At 36.8% G+C, this 22,695-nt stretch overlaps 1 protein-coding gene across 4 annotated transcripts in view; it reads right to left on the bottom strand.

The window, feature by feature from the left end:
- Positions 1-947: 947 nt before the first annotated feature.
- Positions 948-22,695, bottom strand: part of htt (huntingtin) — a 242,530-nt gene continuing 220,782 nt past the window's right edge. For all 4 annotated transcript variants that reach the window (XM_051928233.1, XM_028801715.2, XM_051928234.1 and 1 more), the window contains 5 exons: positions 18,210-18,423; positions 15,403-15,508; positions 14,690-14,852; positions 13,959-14,119; positions 948-2,394 (listed from right to left, as the gene is read on the bottom strand). In XM_051928233.1, coding sequence (XP_051784193.1) covers positions 2,181-2,394; positions 13,959-14,119; positions 14,690-14,852; positions 15,403-15,508; positions 18,210-18,423 — 858 coding nt within the window. In that variant the 3' untranslated portion in view covers positions 948-2,180. The remainder of the gene's footprint in view (positions 2,395-13,958; positions 14,120-14,689; positions 14,853-15,402; positions 15,509-18,209; positions 18,424-22,695) is intronic.

Genomic DNA, 22,695 nt, shown 5'->3' with positions numbered 1-22,695 from the left:
AGCTTATTCAAAGCCCAGAGCAGTTTAAATAACTGAAAAAAATTAACGATTGCTTATATTATAAGTTTATTGCTAAAAGTATGTTAGTACCAAACAGTTATTTTATAAATTGTACATCTTCTAATGCTTCAGTTACTTTTATTTGTAGTGTGAATCTCTGTAGAATATCTTCACTTTACCTTACTATGGAAAGCAGCATTAAAATGTAGTTATTATGAGGCTAATACAGTTTAAAATTGATAAAAAATGTATTTACTTCCACTTTTATTCCTTTTCGTTATATGTAAAAAAAGATTTATTACCTTCCTCCTTTACAATGTATAGTGCTGATTCTACAATTTTTTTTTTTTTTTTTTCATCCAAGGTTCTAAGACCCAAATGTATGTTCCCAGACAATAAAATAACAGCCATTCTTAATGCTGGACACAAATCAACAGATAACATCTCTTTCAAGTGCCAAGTAAAATACAATTTATATATATTTTTAAACTAATTGGTACATAATCAGTTTAATTATTGCAAATTTTCCCAACTCATGAATAATTCTGCCTCATTACATTTAAGAGGGTAAATTAATTTCCACATTTTTCAATTATTTAAGTTTAGTTAAACTGAAAGTGCTGAGGATATCCATGATATTTTACAATGTCATGTATGTTCTAACTCAAAACAACACTTACTGCAAGAGCAAGTTACATAAAAACAAGTTTAAGTCAGTCATGCATATTTCATAAAAATATAACAAAAAGAAATAAAAAGAAGCTTCCCAACAACTTACATTTTTTCTGTCAGTATTGAGAAAATATTATTGCTGTTGTAGAACACATTATTTTTTACTCTTTGCGTTGAACCCGGGATGTAAAGGTGTGCAAAAAATCTACAATTCTTTTTATTCATTTTTCAAGTTATTTTTGGGAGGAAATCACAATATTCTCTTCACACCTGAATGCATGTTTTAGAAAGTTTTAATATTTGCTTTGGACTGGAGTATTTCAGACTGTCTGCACAGTTTTATTGTCAGTCATTAAAAAAAATAGAATTGAAATTTACAGCCCAAAATGACAACTGTAGCATGCCTTCATTTATACTCTTCAATATTTATGATTACTACTTGCATGGTAGCATTCTTATTTACATTTCATTAAGACAATAAGAATCCTTAGTCAAATCTGACTGCACTTTATAATGTGCTCCACTTGCAAAGAAGTCTTCAGCAATTATAATACAAGCAATGTGAAGTGAACAGTGCAAAAAGAAAAATATTTATATTAAAATTATTATGGGGAAAAAAACAGCAACAGACAGTGACTGTTAATTCCATTCTTCCTATGCAGATGCTCAGATGAAAGGACATTCAGATGCATTGGTCTTATTTATCTTCTTAAAATCACATAAATCTCATGCATCACAGATTTTACAATTATACATACTTTACAAGTAATAGAAATGTTTCTAATAAAAGACATCTGTTTAACAACATCACAAGTTACATCCTGAGAAAGAAATCCCAAAACAATATTCCACATCATCTGTGGCTTTGTATGTGCCTTTTAATTGTAATCAGAAAGAGACACACACACCACAAACAAAAAAAGAATAATTCCACAGGCCTAGAATGTTAAATTATCTTCTCACTCATAATCTAGGCTCAAGAATAAAAAAATAAAAAATGTTTCTACTGAATTCTACTTCGTTATGAATTTGAAATTCTAAACATTGCCTTTATTTTATTTATGCTTTACATGTAAGATATATTAAAAACTATCAATATAGTGTACCAGTCTGAAGACTTACAAGGTTTCCTAATTTTTACTAATACACCTTCTAACACAAATAAAGCTTTGACTTTTGTAACAAAATAAGCAGCCTAAAAATATAAGTATAGTCTTATGCCAAATACATTTTTAACACATCTTAACGGACATGTTTCTTTTCAAAAATACATTTGATCGACATGATTTTCCAAATGCAGGAAGATCTGGTGAAACCATATATACAATATAGTGCCAATCTTGACATTTCCATGCAGGGAATGGCTTGGGTGAAGATAGCATATACTTATTTTGGAAGGCATTTTGGGACATGTTTGTAATGCAGAGAATAAAGATGTAAAATGTTTATATTAAAAAGGAAAGTCTGACATTCGTTTCACATAATAAGTTTCAAGTACAGGATTGGTTTCAGAAGGGAGTGACCTGGTGAAGACTCTGAAGGCAGGATAGCAGACGATGGTAGGGACTATCAACAGAAGCAACTACTTCAAACACAGACTGGAAGGCTCGTCTGTCCAATTCCTCATCAATCTGATGTCTGTAAAAGTCCAGGGCTACCAGACAAAACAAGTTGATATCGACCATTTCAAATTTTCCCATTCGACTGATGACATGTGGAAGTCTACCAATGTTGTTAAAGAAAAAAACACTCATAAAGAACAATACATCATGAAGAATCATTGAAATAAAAGCATTTTATAATATGAAAAAAGCATACATTGCTCCTTTTAAAACCATCTATTCTAATCATAAAAGGAGGAGAGTAAAAAATAAAAAACTGGAAACTTTTTTTTTTTTTAACCCATCTTCAAAGCCAAACTGGACATGATGGTAGAAGATTTAGAGCATTAAATGCTGAAGACATATAAACAATAAAATTTCCCTTAACATTACCTTCAACTCTTTTACATTTTTCCCCAGATATCAACATTTCAAAAAAAATTTCAGTGTTTCTCGACTCCCACTCATTTCAACATGAAAGTAAAGACATTTATCTCTTTATTATAAAAAAAAATCTTGGAGGGAGACAAGACGTGATCTTCTCGGAAGACAATTTGACGTCCCGCGAGACAAGGCAGTAAGACAACATCTAAAACAGGTTCACGGTCATCTAACCTAGCAGTTGTTGGAATGATTTTGGCAGACACACTTCATGTGCGCCCAGCTCTTAAAACAACGACAAGCAAGAAGCAGAACATGCAGCTTGCCAGAAGTAGCAGCAGCAAGCCAGCAGATGATCCGACCGCTTCTCCTTAGCGTGTGTTCAGCCCCCACCCCTTCACAATGCGAATGGCAGAGACACGAAGTTGCAAAAGGACAGCTGCTGTACAGGCTTTTAAATGATCAACGCGCAGCGCGACAAGCAGAACATGCAGCAAGGAAGCAACAAGACAACATGATCCGACGCCATCTCCTTAGTGTGCATTCAGCTGCCCCCCCTTCACAACGCGAGCAGCATTATACGTCCTGCAAGAAAGAGTTTTAAACACGCCCGGGGCCGGAAATAATGGAAAACAAAGCATTGTTTGTACAAAAGTTTTAAAGTAAAAGTGAAATTAATGCATATGTAAAAATTCTCATGAAAATAACAAACTCTTTAAATTGTATATCCGGTAAAACAAACCCGGGGGTTGGTGAGCGAAGCGAGCACGGGGCAGAGCCCCCTAGTTTTCTGTAAAATAATATTTCTAACAGATGCTGATAAAGCTTTCATGCAGAATACATGTTACATTCAGAAAGAAATGCTGATAAAGAAGCAATCTTGTTTATACCTCTGAAAAAAATTCACCAAGTATCCATTGAGTCCTTTGTTTTTCATAACAGTGATGCACATGGTGACCACAGAAGTGCATGAAAGATTGCCAAGGGATCTGTTGTAGTGAAACAGATCTGAGGGAGAAGATGCTGACATGGAAAACCGGATTAGAAACAAGAGATTTCAAGGTAAATCCAGGATTGGCCAAGGTGACAGTTGGAGGTGCAATGGCAGGAGGCATAAAAGAAGTGTTTGCATAGGGATATGTGTAATAGGTTTAGGTTTCTTTATTTAGTCATGTTTACACAAGAAAACATGAAATTTGCCTTCTCAGTTGCATCTAATAACAGGTAACAGACAGAATGAAATAAACAGACAAATAGAAATAAGAAAGGTTAAGGTAAGGCAGTTAGATAAAACATATTTACACCAAAAAAAAAAAAAAAAAGGTTACAGGATATATATCAAAACCTTAAACATTATCTCCGATATTTCTTATTGAAAAGTTGTATGGCACTAGGAAGAAAGGAGTTTCTGGAGCGATTTGTGTGGGTTTTCAAAGCAACTATCCCTCCTGATTTACTGAAGTTTAGTTCTACATGTAATGGATGTCTGTCATCAGTTGAGATGATTTCCAGTTTCTTTAGCATTGCCCTCTGACACACACTAGTCAAATCATCTACATCAGCCCCAATACCTTTAGCTGCATACTTCGTAATCTGCTGGAGCTTTTTTGAGTTTTGGTTTGTTAGACTATTAAACCAAGCAATGAAACAGAAAGTGATCACAGACTGGATCATACTGCGATAGAAGGACAACATGAGGTCCTTGTCTACTTTAAATAGTTTGAGTTTATGGAGGAGAAATAAGCGCTGGTTGCATTTAGAAAATATTTTTTTTGTATTTGTATTCCAGTTAAGATTGTTATCTAGGTAAGTTCCTAAGTATTTATATTCATTCTTTCATTTATATTCATTCACTATTTCTACCTCCTCTCCTAATGAGTGGTAGAGGAGTTATTTATTAATTACAAAAAAGTTACTTATTATAAAATGTAATGTATTACAAACAATGAATTACATTTACATTAATTTTTCTTCATTTATATGAAAATCCTAAGGCCAGAGCTGGCTACTGCCAATAATTTTCTGGGTTTTGGTTGGGGAAATAACTAAACAAATAAATAACACTTTCATATGCTAAAAGATGGAAAACAGATTATTTTTTTTGTCATTGCTGAGGTGAGGGATTCTGAGGGATAAATTGTCCATAGTGTAAGTTGGATTTTCATAAGGAAAATACGCAGGTTCGGTGCCAGCCGTAGAGGAACCAATGCAAACAGAAAGCCGGTCAAAGTTGCATAAAAATTCTGACTAGTGTAGCAATGGCAAGTGAGTTAACTAGGAGAGCAATGCAAAACAGCAACTATATCATTGGTTCAGTGAGTGGCACAGTGGTATGGCACTACAGTAGGAATTAAGCACATCATAATGATTGTGGCTTTGTGACGACATTTTAAAGCAGCACATTTAATTACACTTTCTGAACAATTTAACATTCAAGTGAGCTTAATTTAAATTTGCAGTCTGACAACATGAACATAAAGCAGTAGATTCATCTTTTTCCTGAAGATGGTCAATAGACTCTTCATGGACCAGTATCTGAAAATCCCGGAATAGCACATCTGTTGTCGGGAGCAACCGTCCCAGCCCCCAATAAAACTCCGCCTGTGGCTGCACACCATGTTTTATGATTGTCAAGCTGACACTTTGACATAACACACAGCCAAAAACGTGTAGAACTGTAGCATTGATTAAAATGCCTGAAATAGAAAAAATTAATGTGCCTTTTTCTTTGCCATCTTTGGGGACAGTGTGTCAAGCACCTTTTGCAACCTCCTTATTTGAAGCAAATGCAGCTAAGGTCAGAAAGGAAAGTTCTTTTTAACATTTAAAAAAATGCAGTAATGCAAATCAAACAAAGGTGTTACATTACTCATTACTTTAAAAAGTAATCTAACTACTAAACACATGTTATTGTGAAAGCGTTCCCCCCCATGCTAGTTCGGAAAACCTTAAAGCAATGAATACTTTGTTAAAAGGGATTACATAAAAGATGTAATGGTGTGAATGGTAGTCTGCAGGTGGTATGTATGATGTGAATTAAAAGAAAGCATGTTAGGGGGTGCAAAATTCTGAAGTAATATGTGCACATCTAAATATCAGCAATGGAGTTGTATTAGAGGAATTAGGGAAAGTAGTTAACATGTAGAGTGCAGACAGAGGAGTAGGCAAGCCAGTTATAGTGAGGGTGGGAAGTGCATGGATGAAATTCCAAGAGCTGTCCACCATTTTGACTTGTAAAGGATCATTCATCCTGTAAGGCAGGGGTGTCAAACTCAATTGCACAGGGGGCCAAAATCCAAAACACACTTTAGGTCGCGGGCCGAACAGGATAAACATTTATTGAACACACTAAAACTAAACTTTTAAAACTTAACTTTTTTGAACATAAATATGAATAAAAACAGACAGGAATATTATTCTGGAATAAATCAACTCAAACCTTAAATAACTTATAATATTTTGCTCTCCATAAAAATATATCCTGTCTAAATTATACAAGTTAGAAATAAAGTAAACGTTAAAAGAACAAACATTCAAATTTCTTTACTCTTATGCCATTTTATATAAAAAATAAACTTAAATTTTTAAATATCCCAAAAGATTTTGCTCTCCATAAAAATATATCCTGTCAAAATTATACAAATTCAAAATATGAACATGCTGCATAACAAAACCTGGAAATATAGATAAAATTTGTGCTTTTCAGCAATAACAAATCAAATCATTCAGTTGTCTTTGCTCTTATGTCATTTTATCAGAGCTGGATGCCTGGCATCTTTTTTTGGCAATAAGTTCGTTTATGTTTGGTGTGAGGTTCTGTGTTGTGGAGATTCTCAGGATGGACTGCAGGTGCTCATCAGTGAGACGACTCCTGTGTGCTATTTTGTTAGTCTTCATCACTGAGAAGAGCTTCTCACACAGATATGTGCTACCAAACATGCACAAGGTTCGAGCCGCATGTAGACGGAGCTGGAGCATTTCTGTGGGAATGGAGTGAATAAACTGTGCGGGCCCTGCAGTATCGTACTTTGCCTTCAGTGTGCCATTACACTGCAGCTCAATCAGCTCCATCTGAATCTGCACAGGTGCAGTTTCCACATCGACGGCAAATGGGTTGCAAAGCAACTCAAAATTCTTTTTTTGTTCTTCAAAGTTACCAAAGCACCGTGCGAACTCAGTGCGCAGTGCACTCAGTTTATCAGCAAAGTGCGTATTTGGGAACACTGTTGTGCCAACTTGGTTCAACATTACTTGGCAACAGGGAAAGTGGGGCAAGCTGCACTGGTGCATTTGTGTCTCCCATAAAAGCAGCTTCACTTGAAATGCCTTCACTGCGTCATACATGTCAGTGATCATGCGGTCACGTCCTTGGAGCTGGAGGTTTAAGGCGTTGAGATGAGCTGTTATGTCAGCCAGAAATGCCAACTCGCATTTCCACTTTTCATCCCTAAAATTGGTGGAGTCTTTTCCTTTACTGTCCATGAACTGACAGATTTCATTGCTGAGCTCAAAAACTCTGTTGAGAACTTTTCCCCGACTTAGCCAACGCACCTCTGTATGATAAGGAATGTCAGCAAAACTCTGAATCTATCTCCTGCATAAAGGACTGAAATTGCCGGTGATTTAAACCTTTAGCTCGGATAAAGTTTACGGTTTGTGTTACAGTGCTCATTACATTGTCCATCTTCAGGACTTTGCCACATAGTGCTTCCTGGTGTATGATGCAGTGATATGCTGTTAACTCACCAGTACAGTTCTCCTGCACCTTTACTCGCATCCTTCCCACTAGTCCACTTTTTTCACTACACATAGATGGTGCTCCATCAGTTGTAAGTGCAATAAGTTTGTCCCAGGGCAGTTTCATGTCGGTTATACTTTGACATACATTTTCAAAAATGTCTTTTCCAGTCGTTGTCCCGTACATCGAGTTAATGTCCATTATTTCCTCTGTAACGCGCAAATTGGAGTCTACTCCACAGATGAAGATGGCCAGCTGTGCAGTATCAGTCATGTCAGTACTTTCATCCACAGCAAGAGAGTATGCAATAAAGTCTTTGCTTCTTTCACTCAACTGTGTTCTTAAATCAGTGGCCATCTCACAACTTTAATCAGCAATCGTATTTCTACTCAGGCTTACATTTGCCAGCATCTGCTTTTTGTCTGGACAAAAGACGTCAAATACCTTGATCACGGAGCTCTTCAGAAATTCTCCCTCGGTAAATGGCCTGGCTGATTTGGAGATCTCCTCTGCCACGATAAAACTTGCTTTCACAGCAGCTTCACTTTGTGATTTTGCACGGGTAAAAAACGTCTGCTGAAGTGTCAGATTCTTCTTTAACTCTTCGGCTTTCTGTATCTTCTGCTTTGCATTCAGGTCTTTCAGGTTATCCTGATGTTTTGTCTCATAGTGCCGTCATAGATTAAATTCTTTAATTACAGCCACATTAGCTCCACAAATGAGACACACGGGTTTACCGGCAATGTCAGTAAACATATACTTAGCCTCCCATTGGTTTTTAAAGGCTCTGTTTTCAGAATCAACTTTTCTCTTCAGCATCGTGAGGGCTAGCTTCACAATAACTTGCAGCATCATAAGCTAGACTTGATTAACGGGGTAGTGTTCGGCAAGGCAGCTGAAGTGCTGCATTATGGGATCTGTAGTTTATTGTGTTACCAGCGCTTCATATCACCGGGCCATTAATAACAACAATATATAAAATGATCTCGCGGGCTGGATATAATTAAACCTTTCATTGCATATTCATATCTATCATTTTTACTTCCTCCATTTAACATTTTACATTTACTTACAGTAAATTTAATCTCCCACAAATCTGTCCAAGCCTGTATGCTGTCCAAGTCCCTCTGTAATGATTTGACGGACTGTAATTTTAGGTGCCAATCCACTTAGCTGGGTATCAACTGCAAATTGCCAGCTTATTATTTGTATTTCTATACAAACCATTTATCCATCCAGCTATATCCTAACTACAGGGTCACGGGGGTCTGCTGGAGCCAATCCCAGCCAACACAGGGTGTAAGGCAGGAAACAAACCCTGGGCAGGGCACGCACACACACACACCAAGCACACACTAGGGACAATTTAGAATCACCAATGCACCTAACCTGCATGTCTTTGGATTGTGGGAGGAAACCCACGCAGACATGGGGAGACATGCAAACTCCACGCAGGGAGGACCCGGGAAGCAAACCCGGGTGTCCTAACTGCGAGGCAGCAGCGCTCAAACCATTTATATATATTAAAAATAGCAGCTGCCCTAGCACTGACCCCTGATGGACATCACTCTTAACATTATCCAATTCTGACAAGAATCCTTGCGCCATTACATTTTGCTTCCTATGTTTTAGCCAATTTTGTACTCATCTACACACTTCACCCTGAACTCCCACTTCTCTTAATTTGTGTCCAACTTATTGTGGTACCTTATAAAATGTCTTCTGAAAGTCAAGATAAATAATATCACGTGCACCTCTTTGATCATATCCTTTTGTTGTTTCCTCACAGAGTTAAAACATGTTTGAAAAACATGACCTGCTTCATCTGAAGGCATGCTAGCTGTTGAGTGAAATACCTGTTCTTGCCATGTGTTGCTCAGTCTTTGCCCTAGTAACTGCTGCCATTAATTTACATGTAATGCAGTAGGTTCGACGGATGCATTCAAGTTGGAGGTGGGATTACATCACAGATCGGCTCTGAGTCCTTTCTTATTTGCAATGGTGATGGACAGGTTGACAGACGAGATTAGACAGGTGTCCCCGTGGACTATGATGTTTGCTGATGACATTGTGATCTGTAGTGATAGTAGGGAGCAGGTTGAGGAGACCCTACAGAGGTGGAGATATGCTCTAGAGAGGAGAGGAATGAAGGTCAGTAGGAACAAGACAAAATATATGTGTGTGTAAATTCAGTGGAATGTTGAGGATGCAGGGAGTACAAGTGGTGAAGGTGGATGAGTTTAAATACTTGGGATCAACAGTACAGAGTAATGGGGATTGTGGAAGATAGGTGAAGAAGAGAGTGCAGGCAGGGTGGAATGGGTGGAGAAGAGTGTCAGGAGTAATTTGTGACAGACGGGTATCAGCAAGAGTGAAAGGGAAGGTCTACAGGATGGTAGTGAGACCAGCTATGTTATATGGGTTGGAGATGGTGGCACTAACCAGAAAGCAGGAGACAGAGCTGGAGGTGGCAGAGTTAAAGATGCTAAGATTTGCACTGGGTGTTGACGAGGATGGACAGGATTAGAAATGAGTACATTAGAGGGTCAGCTAAAGTTGGACGGTTGGGAGACAAAGACAGAGAGGCGAGACTGTGTTGGTTTGGACATGTGCAGAGGAGAGATGCTGGGTATATTGGAAGAAGGATGCTAAGAATAGAGCTGCCAGAGAAGTGGAAAAGAGGAAGGCCTAAGAGGAGGTTTATGGATGTGGTGAGAGAGGACATGCAGGTGATGGGTATAACAGAACAAGATGCAGAGGACAGAAAGATATGGAAGAAGATGATCTGCTGTGGCAACCCCTAATCGGAGTAGCCAAAAGAAGAGGAAGAAGAATGTACATGTAATGCATGTTAAGCTTACTGGCCTATAGTTACTAGAATCTGCTCGATTCCCTTTTCTACTGTATATAATGGGATAATATTTGTTTTTTTACAGTTCTTTGTAGTTTTCCCAGTGTGCAGTGACTTCCTAAAAATATGCATCAAGGGTTTATGTATGTACTCAATAACCTCCTTAAGAACTTGCGGATAAATATTATCTGGTGATGGTGATTTGTTTGATTTCAGCCTATTTAATAAAAAAGTGGTACTTCTCCCTCTACAATCTCCAAGTCGCTCAGTACCTCCTTAGTAGTCTGTGATAAAGCTGGGAGATTGTCCTCTTCTTTACCTGTGAAGACCTCATAAAAATGCAAGTTTAGAGCTTTAGCTATTTCACTATCTGTATATTTTAATTTCTCTTTACTATTTCTTATACACTTCACCTACTCCTTGACTGTTCTTTTACTACTAAAATACTAAAAGAATTTGTTTGGGTCATCTTTCGTCTTATCTATAATAATAAAAGGCAAAGCCCTCACTGACTGACTGACTGACTCACTCACTCACTGACTCATCACTAATTCTCCAACTTCCCGTGTAGGTGGAAGGCTGAAATTTGGCAGGCTCATTCCTTACAGCTTACTTACAAAAGTTAGGCAGGTTTCATTTCGAAATTCAAAGCGTAATGGTCATAACTGGAACATATTTTTTGTCCATACACTGTAATGGAGGAGGCGGAGTCACGTATCGCGTCATCACGCCTCCTACGTAATCACGTGAACTAAAAACAAAGAAGAGATTTACAGCACGAGTCACACGCGGGAACGAAGGTAAATGACGTTAATTTTTGACTGTCTTTTAATACTGTGTAAGCATACATATTAACACATGTGCAATTAAACGTGTGCATTTACGGGGTGATTTCTCAGGCTTAAAAGCTCACCTTTCATCAAACGCGGGAACAAAGGTAACTGACGTTGTTCACTGTCTTTTAATACTGTGTAACCATACATATTAACACATGTGCAATTAAACGTGTGCATTTACGGGGTGATTTCTCAGGCTTAAAAGCTCGCCTTTTACTAAAAAGGTAAATGCAAAACTATTTTCAATCAGTTTATTGAAACGCTCCCGTTAAGGATTGCAATAACATATTCGCGACATAAAAGAACGAAGTAGGGGGAAATGGAGGAACAGCCGCAAACAGCGAACAGCAAAAAATAAATTAAACAATTGAGAACAGAGCGAGTTAAGCATACAAGCATGTTCATAAGGGAAACAAAGCACGGTGTAAAACGTAAGTTTAAATTAAGTTTATAGAAACGCTCCCGCTGCGGATTGCAATAACATATTCGCGAGATAAAAGTTTAATGAGAAGACACGAGGTATAAACGAACCACACGCCGTGGCGCAACGTTAGGGGCAACAGTTTCAACCATTCTATGATCTGCTTCTCGCAACTGAAAGACGGCACATGGCGGATGTTAGCCGACTTGCTGACCGCAACGTTAGGGGCTTCAACTATGGCGCTGACGCCACATCTCAGTGCCAACACTTTGCAGACTGTACTTAAAAGACACGCCCTCCTCACTGGACAGTTCAAAAGACCAATCAAACTAACGATGACATCAAGTATTACCCAATCAAAAGTAGGAAAGGAGGCATCTTCATAAAATGCGTGTGGGATGATTTGCATGAGACGCTGCTTTAAAAAAAAAATGATAAAAAAAATACGGGATAAATCCCGTCCAGTATTGATTCAAAACGGGACGCGCAATTTCATTCTCAAACGCGGCACGATTCCGTATTTTAAAGGACGGGTGGCAACCCTACAGTGCCAGGTAACCACCCATACAATCAGATTGTGATTCAGACTAGGAATGCAATGAATGTAATTACCCCGATCTACATACAAGGCGCAAGTCTTGCAACATTCAAAGATGATGGTTTGGGATATGCACACCATACAACATAAAAGAGCTTATGAAGCCTTGAACCGAAAAAAGCAAGATCTCAGAGATCGTAAAAAAAAAAATAGGAGGTAATGTCGTTTTACTCGCTGTACATTTTAGTCAAACATTACCACTTATTCCACGAGGGAGACCAGCAGATGAACTCAACGCGTGTTTAAAATCCATGCTTCTCCCACGCTCAGTTATATGTCGCGTGTTCTCGGGTAGGTGCACCAAAAAATGTATACATTTAAGCATGTAATGGGCAAACAAAAAATGAGGTATACCCGAAGGCACTGCAGTAGTACTTAATGTAACTTTCCTTCTTAAATGTTAATGTTTTACTGTTTAATAATTTATACGCTTCTTATATGTTGTTCAAATTCTTTTATCAAAATACCACTGACAGCGCAATGCACGATAACATGGAGTTAATACACCATACGCATCCGCCCACGGCTGCCCTGCTGTGCGCAGATAGGAGTTGATTCTACAATAAAATAAAATAAAGATAAAAAGAGTAAAACAATCATCACCCATAAAGCGTGTGTGTGTGTATATATGTGTATATATATATGTTGATATGTGGATGTGTATATGTATATATATATATATATATATATATATATATATATGTAGATATGTATATATATGTGTATATGTATATGTATATATATGTTTATATGTGTGTGTGTGTATTTTATATATATAAAACACAGCAACACTCATAACAATGACAACACAATTACATTGACAATCATGTTACGTTATTTTTAAAATGTTTCCTTTTTTTTTCATAACCTCTTTAACACACTACTTCTCCGCTGCGAAGCGCGGGTATTTTGCTAGTCTACTATATTCCTCTCTAAATGCCTTTTAGCTTCCCTAATATCCCTATTAATGGAAGCCCTTATGCGCATATGCCGTATGATTCACATTGGAGTTATCAATCTTATAAACCGTATACAGCTGTTTTTGTCCTTTGCAGCATATCTTTTTATCAACTCTTTACTAACCCACTGTGGAGTTTTCTTTGATTTTCTACTAACTCCAGACTTAGGAAAATGTAAATGTACATTGAAAACAGCATTTATAATCATGCCAGCAGAGTGTAATAAAAAATTCTAAATACATTATACAACCATGTGAACAGAGACAGCGGGTGAATGCATCATCAGTTGCAGTCTAAGACCCCCTAATACAACACATGCAGTGTTTTGGTTAATAACAGAGCATTAAGGCATATTTGCTGATTGGTTGCTTTTGCCAACAGATGACCACAGAAATATCTACATAGCATGAACTAAATATAAAGATGTTTATCAAAATGAACATTGATCATATTTCACTCTCTCACAGTATATCCTGATGAAAGTTAAAATTTAGCTGATATTTAAGCAACAAAGATAATAAATGTACACAACTGTATGAATAAAATTAAATACAAATTATTAAAATGAGAGTCACTACAAAATATTTCTTGATAATTGACAGGCAACAGAAAATCGGGCTAGTGGGTGGGGATTCTGTATTCAGATGTAAATATTTTTAGTCCACCCCAATTATTGATCTGGGTGATTCCAAAGATATACACAATTTATTACACAGATATGTGTAATTGACGATAATCCACAAATTGCACCCAAGAACAGATTAACCACACAATACAAGATCCCAGAATTTATGTTTGATTACTCTAAAGACATTTAGTTCTCAGAATATTAAAACATTTTGTACAAGATCACAAACTATAGCAATTGTGCTTACTGCTTGAGGTTTCATTGAAAGGATACAGAGCTGAAATCCACTGACTTGTTGAAGCACTGACAAAGAAGCAAGACAGACTCCACATAGCCATGGCAACTGGTGTCCTTTGAGTAAAGTTGGAAAGGGACAACATTACCCAGTCCCTAACCATGGATGATTGTCCTGTCGCATGCAAAGTTTGAAACACCTGCAATTGTAAGCAATGAAACAGGTATGCAGTTCAAATTTTATAAGCACAGCAAAAATGTATTGTAAACACAATAGATGTTTAAGAACTGACACATATGAATTATGATGAAAGACAAAAGAGAACGAGAAAGATCAATAATTAGGAAAAAATTAACAAGTATAAATAATTTGTTCCTCTTTAAACTGTCAAACACAATCTCAAAACACAATTTTTATACTGTACACTGCAAAACAATACATGATGTACCCTTTACAAACCTGTTAGACACCTGAAATAATTAGTAAAACACCATTAACTCACACAACCTTATGGCATATTATACTAAAGCAATTTACACCAGAATACAACACTAAGAAAGAACATTAGCATGAGTTATATGGCTAGTGATAATATGAAAGGGGAATGATAAAGTGGAATTAATGCATAATGGCATACTCAACTTACTTGTAAATTACAGTTTCCAAAAAAAAACAAAAAAAACCAATCATAACTAATAGGATTCTGAGCTCCCTGAATAACATATTATGTCAGCCATTTATTTATTCAGATGCATTAGCAAATGCCAACCTTGTAAACAACAGATGCCATAAACTGTGGATATGGTTGCTGATTGGATAGGAATTCGCCAATAACTTTGTTCATTACATCCTGGGGTGGGAAGAAGTCATCAAGAAACTGAGGAAGAATTCTGGCAACTACTCTTGCTTCACAAGGGAATCCCTTCCGGATTCTATGAATTAAGAAAAAGAAAAAAAAATATTACAGCTATACCAATAACTCAGGAAAAGAAGAACATATAATGTAACATGTAATATAACTACACAAGACCACTTTTATTATTGAACAATTCAACTTTAGAAATCCTTCCATTCTGTTTAAAGACCAATAAAAATAAACTGAAAACACAGACAATACATCTTCACATAGTGTGTGGTAATCTTCCATATGTGTAAAAAGATTGAGAACGTCCAATAGAAATGTAAAAAGTTAAATTAAGCTTAATTTATACTACATATTTTTGTGAGCTAAAAAAGAGGCGATTGTGAAGAAATAACTTTGACTTGGAAAAATACCAGACTTATTCTTTAAACAGGAATTAATACTAGATAACCATATGTAGATAGTATTTTCTCTTTTTTCTTGATGAGATACATTCACAATATTTTAGATGAATTTTCTATTTTATCTTTCAGTTATGCCATATTTTAATTATGGTTATTCACATTCTTACATTTAAGAATTACACATATAAGCTTTTGTGTATTGATGGAAAAAAGTACCTATCAAACAGAACAGACACTCTTTCCATGGCCACAATGACAGATTCGCTGTCAGGTATGGTAGGATCAGTGTTTGCTGACCGACTGGGACTACTTTTCTCTTTTCCTGAAAAACAAAAAAAATTAATGTTTTGAATAGCCTAAACATGATAAATAAATAAACAATACAGACAACTTTTTTCTTCTAAAAACTTACCAGTGAAACCATATTATGGCTTATGCTGCTCAAAATTTAAATTACGCACAGCTAAGCTTCCTGTAAATTATAAGAGTGTGTGTAATAAAAGTTTTTATCCTACTGCAGACAGTAATAAATTTCCTCCTACATTAAACAGAACAAACAAAATTCAACCTATATAATAATGCCATGTAAACACTAAATTACCTGGATCTGTTTAGATTGAACTATGAATTGTGAAGTGCACGTTAGAATCTTGATTACCTATAAATTATACCAGAATCTCACACACCCATCTGTCTATTGAAATGTAATAGCTTTTGAGCTTCAAGTGCTGGAAGCTGCCAATAAAAACATATTCAATGGTAATGTGGACTTAAAATTTGCATTTACATATATTTCAGGAAGTATCTAAATATTGATGAGGTCTCAAAAATTGCATAATTATATTAACAAGAATGGGTACATCAGAAATAAAATGTACGTCCGACAATAATGTTAAGCAGTTTTACCATCAATTGAGATCTTTCCTGAATGTCTTATAAAAGTGACAATATACTGTACTGTAAATTGGATGTGAAAAAAATCTAGCATCTGATGAATATAGAGCACATTACACAGGTGAAGACCACTAATAATGTAAACTCTTGTTTACATTAAAAGGAAGTGCCCATTAGCAGCCAGCTGTACCATTCAAAATGTTCACACATTTTGACCTTTCAGCAGTAGTCATCATAAATGTCACAAATACAGTGCATCCAGAAAGTATTCACAGCGCATCACTTTTTCCACATTTTGTTAACTTACAGCCTTATTCCAAAATGGATTAAACTCATTTTTTCCTCAGAATTCTACATACAACACCCCATAATGACAACGTGAAAAAAGTTTACTTGAGGTTTTTGCAAATTTATTAAAAGTAAAAAAACTGAGATATCATATGTACATAAGTATTCACAGCCTTTGCTCAATACTTTGCCGATGCACCTTTGGCAGCAATTACAGCCTCAAGTCTTTTTGAATATGATGCCACAAGCTTGGCACACCTATCCTTGGTCAGTTTCGCCCATTCCGCTTTGCAGCACCTCTCAAGCTCCATCAGGTTGGATCGGAAGAGTCGGTGCACAGCCATTTTAAGATCTCTCCAGAGATGTTTAATCGGATTCAAGTCTGGGCTCTGGCTGGGCCACTCAAGGACATTCACAGAGTTGTCCTGAAGCCACTCCTTTGATATCTTGGCTGTGTGCTTAGGGTTGTTGTCCTGCTGAAAGATGAACCGTCGCCCCAGTCTGTGGTCAAGAGCGCTCTGGAGCAGGTTTTCATCCAGGATGTCTCTGTACATTGCTGCAGTCATCTTTCCCTTTATCCTGACTAGTCTCCCAGTCCCTGCCGCTGAAAAACATCCCCACAGCATGATGCTGCCACCACCATGCTTCACTGTAGGGATGGTATTGGCCTGGTGATGAGCGGTGCCTGGTTTCCTCCAAACGTGACGCCTGGCATTCACACCAAAGAGTTCAATGTTTGTCTCATCAGACCAGAGAATTTTCTTTCTCATGGTCTGAGAGTCCTTCAAGTGCCTTTTGGCAAACTCCACGCGGGCTGCCATGTGCCTTTTACTAAGGAGTGGCTTCCGTCTGGCCACTCTACCATACAGGCCTGATTGGTGGATTGCTGCAGAGATGGTTGTCCTTCTGGAAGGTTCTCCTCTCTCCACAGAGGAGCTCTGGAGCTCTGACAGAGTGACCATCGGGTTCTTGGTCACCTCCCTGACTAAGGCCCTTCTCCCCCGATCGCTCAGTTTAGATGGCCGGCCAGCTCTAGGAAGAGTCCTGGTGGTTTCGAACTTCTTCCACTTACGGATGATGGAGGCCACTGTGCTCATTGGGACCTTCAAAGCAGCAGAAATTTTTCTGTAACCTTCCCCAGATTTGTGCCTTGAGACAATCCTGTATCAGAGGTCTACAGACAATTCCTTTGACTTCATGCTTGGTTTGTGCTCTGACATGAACTGTCAACTGTGGGACCTTATATAGACAGGTGTGTGCCTTTCCAAATCATGTCCAATCAACTGAATTTACCACAGGTGGACTCCAATTAAGCTGCAGAAACATCTCAAGGATGTCCAGGGGAAACAGGATGCACCTGAGCTCAATTATGAGCTTCATGGCAAAGGCTGTGAATACTTATGTACATATGCTTTCTCAATTTTTTTATTTATAATAAATTTGCAAAAATCTCAAGTAAACGTTTTTCACGTTGTCCTTATGGGGGGTTGTGTGTAGAATTCTGAGGAAAAAAATGAATTTAATCCATTTTGGAATAAAGCTGTAACATAACAAAATGTGGAAAAAGTGATGCGTTGTGAATACTTTCCGGATGCACTGTATATACAGTATCTGTTTCTATGTACAAATTAATAAATATAAAGGGATACATTAATTTGGTTAGATCACAGAGTACATTATAACTACAGCAGCGCACTTAGCATATAATGCTAACATTTTATACAATCAAAATTGTGTCCATTTAAAGTTTTTAAATATCCTTAGTTTTAAAAGGCTGAAAAAAATAAAGAAATCTATATTACTGTTTCACATTTGGATTCCTAATAAACCATATTGCTTACCTGTATACATGCACGTCAGCATAAGTCCCAGTGCAGCCATAGCCCTGTGGGGGCTTGGTGTGTTGACTCGATCCACACTAAGCTTAACCAGGGCTTCTCCATCCAAACGAGACAGCTGCTCTGATAACAAGAGGCGTTCTAACCCATGAAGAACGCAGTGGTACACCACAGATGGGGTTGAATCCTCACTACCAGACAACATTACACCACACATCTAAAACAGAAGTAATAATAATCCTTAATTTAAAAAATTATATTCTATTTTATAGTTGATAAGATCCATACTGATAAGTGTCAGTTGACGTAATAGCTACTCATTGGAATATTTAAAGGTAAAGTTAAAATAAACAAGCATCAAACAAAATGCTTTTCTTCCTCCTTTCCAGATAAGGGCGGACTGGCAACATTAAAGTACCTAGGTGGTTAAGACCATGGTACTCTATTATCTGCAATATTTATCAGCTCTGTAATCCTCAAAAGTATGTTCTAGGTCTTTCCATAGATGCTCTTCCTTTGGGATATGCCTGGAATACATCTGAGGGACCAAGTCTTAGTCTAATTACATGGACAAACCACCTTTACTGGCTTCTCTCAATCATGAAAAGCTCTATCAAGTTCTATCATGAGAGTGACTGCAGCAGTACTTGAGGAGACCAATCTATTATATAATGAGACGAAATTAGAACACCAGGCTACTATATAAAAATGGTTTAAATGACTTGTGAAATAATTCTTTAAGTGATCATCAGTATGTTGAGTATTATAAAAATAATGTTATTTGAGGAAATTTTGGTGACTTTTCTTAGATATAGATGCCCACCAAATAACTCTCACAAGGAATCAAGAAAATTCAGGCAGTATCAATATCAATAAAACCAGTTTTGCAGTAATTTTCTGGAAATATCCGGATTAGCCAATTGCCCCTTAAAATATTTTTTTCCACAGCCTTTGGCATCCTGTGGGGTCTGTCAACACCTCTAGAAAAAACTTATTTTGGCTTCCCTCTTGGCCTCATTCCCTTCACCTCCATCTTGATGTACCCTCTTCCCATCAAGTCTCCCTCTGCTTTTCAATCCATATGCCTAAATCAACTAAGACTGTTTCTTCTCAGCCTAACTTCTATCATCTCCACACCAAGTCCTTCTCAGCATTCATCTTACAACTTTACTTTCATCAGCCATGTCTCATGCTCATAGAGCAGAAGCATAAATAAGTGGACTCTGGTCCAGAAATTAACTCAAACACAATTTAATCCAGAACACAAACAAAACAAAAATTCTGTTATTTTGGTTATTTCTTGTCAGCACACAAAAAATTAGCTCTATGTAAGCTGGTTTTAAAGCAGTTGTTAATGGTACTCTTGTATCTGGCTAAATCATAGAAGCTGCAACGGTCTGCATGTGAACTTGATGACTGCAGCGCAAAACCTCAGCCTGCTGCTTTAGATAGTGCTAGCAAACTCTGCCTTAAACATCCAACTTTGCCATTCGTAGACTGCAGCAAGAATATTCTTGGCAAACTGACAAAGTTTAAAACTCATATAAAAAAAATTACAAATGGCATGTTCCAAAATGTTCAGGACAAAAAGGAAAGATGACAATGAAAGCCACACATAAGGACGATTAGCCTGAAAAGTACACCTTCATTCTTACAAAAAAAAGTATAAAACCAATGTGTTTAACTTGTCATGAAACAGATCTCATTGTAAAGAGTAGCAATGTGAAATGCAATTAAGACACCAAACAGACAAATTTTGAGGAAACCTATGACCAGAGCACTGAGGTAAGAGCCACAAAATTAAACTAGCTGATGTTATCATATGAAGCTACAAGTAATAGCTTGTTTGCTCAATATGACCCATGCTCCAATGGATCATAATTTCCTTTTTTAACTGGAATGAACACGTCTTTTTCAGTCTTTATGTATAAAGGGAGAATTCCTGATCACTTTGCATAGGTCTGTCAGCCATATAACTTCAGTATTTTCCACTGCCCTTAACACTTCTTGACACCACTCCAGTGGGCCCGCTGCTATACCCAGCTTTACCATTTTTAGTGTTTTTATAACTTTTTCTTTTGTTCCTACTGTCTTGTCATTCTTCTCATTTAACAACTTCTCCGTATATTTCCAGGTATTCCTTTCTATTCAGCATTGTCAAGCAATTTACACCTACTAAATTCTGCATTTCTTTTCTCATCTGCTTCATGATCTTGAACACATTTTTTTCCTTCTTTGTTCTGCAGCTCACTTGTAAACATTTGTCTCTTAGCTTTTTATGCCACTTACTGATATTTTGTCATTTCTCATTGCTTCCTTATAAATCACAATGTCACCTTCTGCCTTTGTTTCCTGTTACTCTTCATAGTATCCCCTTAATTGCCATTTCTACCACCTCTATTGCTGTGGTCCATTTTTGAAACTGCAGGCGAATTCTTTAGTTATACAACTAAAACTTCATTTGCTCTTCTTTAACTACCAGACCTTCTACTTCAGTACATACTTTCTCTTACTTTATTCATGTTTCTGACTAAAAGATACACAAACCTCTTGAGGGATAACTGAAAAAAAAAGTTTGAACAATAAAACATGCAAGCACCACAACTAAGGACCTCCAGATATATCTTGCTGCAGCTGCTGATGTCCATACTTTAATCCCAACAATACAAAATATGCTGAAAAGTAATAGCATCTGTGGGAATCATGACTAGAACCAATAATGAAAATTTTTAGAATACAGGTTTCCTGCAAATTACTAACAACTGTTTTATGAAAATTTTTGCATACAAAGAAAGTCTTTTAATACCCTTTTTTCGTTTTTACAAAACGCAAAGAAGCATTGTCTGGAAGGACTTTCAAATGTGCCGCGCTAATGCTAAAAATTAAAAATCTTTGCAGAACTTAGCACAACTGGATGTTGGGAGCAGGTGTGGATGTTGATGACACAGAATAACATTTAGTCATTCTCAAATGTTGCCAGGTGTAATTCTGTGTTCATATACTGTGGTACTTGTTACATGTGCAGCTCACATCTTCTTGCATTATCCTAAGCATCATGGCACCAAAGACTGTGAAAATGTTGGAAAAGCACAATATTCACATTCTTATAATTCGTAAAGCGATAAAGTGTAGGTAAACTGCTTTATTACATAACAGTTAATGAAGTGCAATGTCTTATTAAGGTTGCTTTTGATCACTAACTTCATAGTAAAGTAATTCAGTCAATTTTCATTGTATTTTGGTGCTATCTGAAACAATGGGGTCACTGTCGGTGTCAGGAACACCTAAAAAATGTTGTTCTTTGTATTTTGGTGCTATCTGAAACAATGGGGTCACTGTCGGTGTCAGGAACACCTAAAAAATGTTGTTCTTTGTATTTTGGTGCTATCTGAAACAATGGGGTCACTGTCGGTGTCAGGAACACCTAAAAAATGTTTTCCTTTTAAATTAATGGTAAGTTAGGTGTTTGCATTATGAAAATTCACCTTACAAACGGGTTTTCAGAAACAGATTAGCTTCCAAAAGCAGGGAAACCTGTAATGCTCTCCAGATGATTGAGCTAATCTGTAGGATCAAAACACCAAATGTTGCATTTGACAAACAATTAACACTGTTCAACACCAATCACTCTGTCAAACATGGCAACTGGAGTGTCTACATTCAGGGATGAGTTTCTGCCAGCAGAATCAATCTGACTACAACATACCAATAGAGACCAGCTAGACCTAGTGCCATATTAGAATCCAAAATAAAGTATTTCAGAAAATCTAACAGACAAATAGTTCTAGATCCTGACCAATGTTACACCACATCTTAAGTTCATGCAAATCTGGAGAAGATGAAGCAGTTATATAACAAAGAATGCACATATGAGGGATTCATTAGCAAATGTAGCAAACACATATATAGTATATCATCTGCATTCTTCACTCAACTTTAAATCAATAATGAAGATGTTTTATTTAAGAAAAATTATTTTAGGTATTTAAGTCATCTTTATTAAAAATCTTAGAATTCAGGAACTTTCAGATGTGTCAGTGACATCAAATTCAAAGTCTTCATATACTTTCAAGCAATATTTTGCATACGTGTGTTAGTGACTTAATTTCTTCCCCATTTATTTTTGATTGAATGATAACATTTTTCTGATTTGCCTCAATTAACTTAGGCAAGAAGTAAAGAGTGGTCTCTTCCAATGCAACTGCTGGAGGAAAAAAAAGAATTAACAAAACTCAGCATTGCTCTGTTTTTAAATAGACGTGAGCACACAAAGGGAATCATGCTTTGTAGTGACCATGCTAAATTAGCAAAGGTTACAGGAAAAGTGGATTGTTATGAAAAAATTCAGTATTTTTGGCAAAAACTTGAGAATGGAATATTTTTAAAGTACAATTGTGTATCAGAACTGACATGTTACAAAGGAAAGTTTGTGAAAATAAACTAGGTGAATAAACAAAAATAAAAAAATCAACCAACATTAATAAATATG

Source organism: Erpetoichthys calabaricus, chromosome 5, assembly GCF_900747795.2.
Source record: "Erpetoichthys calabaricus chromosome 5, fErpCal1.3, whole genome shotgun sequence".
Lineage (NCBI taxonomy): Eukaryota > Metazoa > Chordata > Cladistia > Polypteriformes > Polypteridae > Erpetoichthys > Erpetoichthys calabaricus.
The sequence above is the reverse complement of the archived record's forward strand: the minus strand, read 5'-3'. Positions and strand labels throughout refer to the sequence as shown.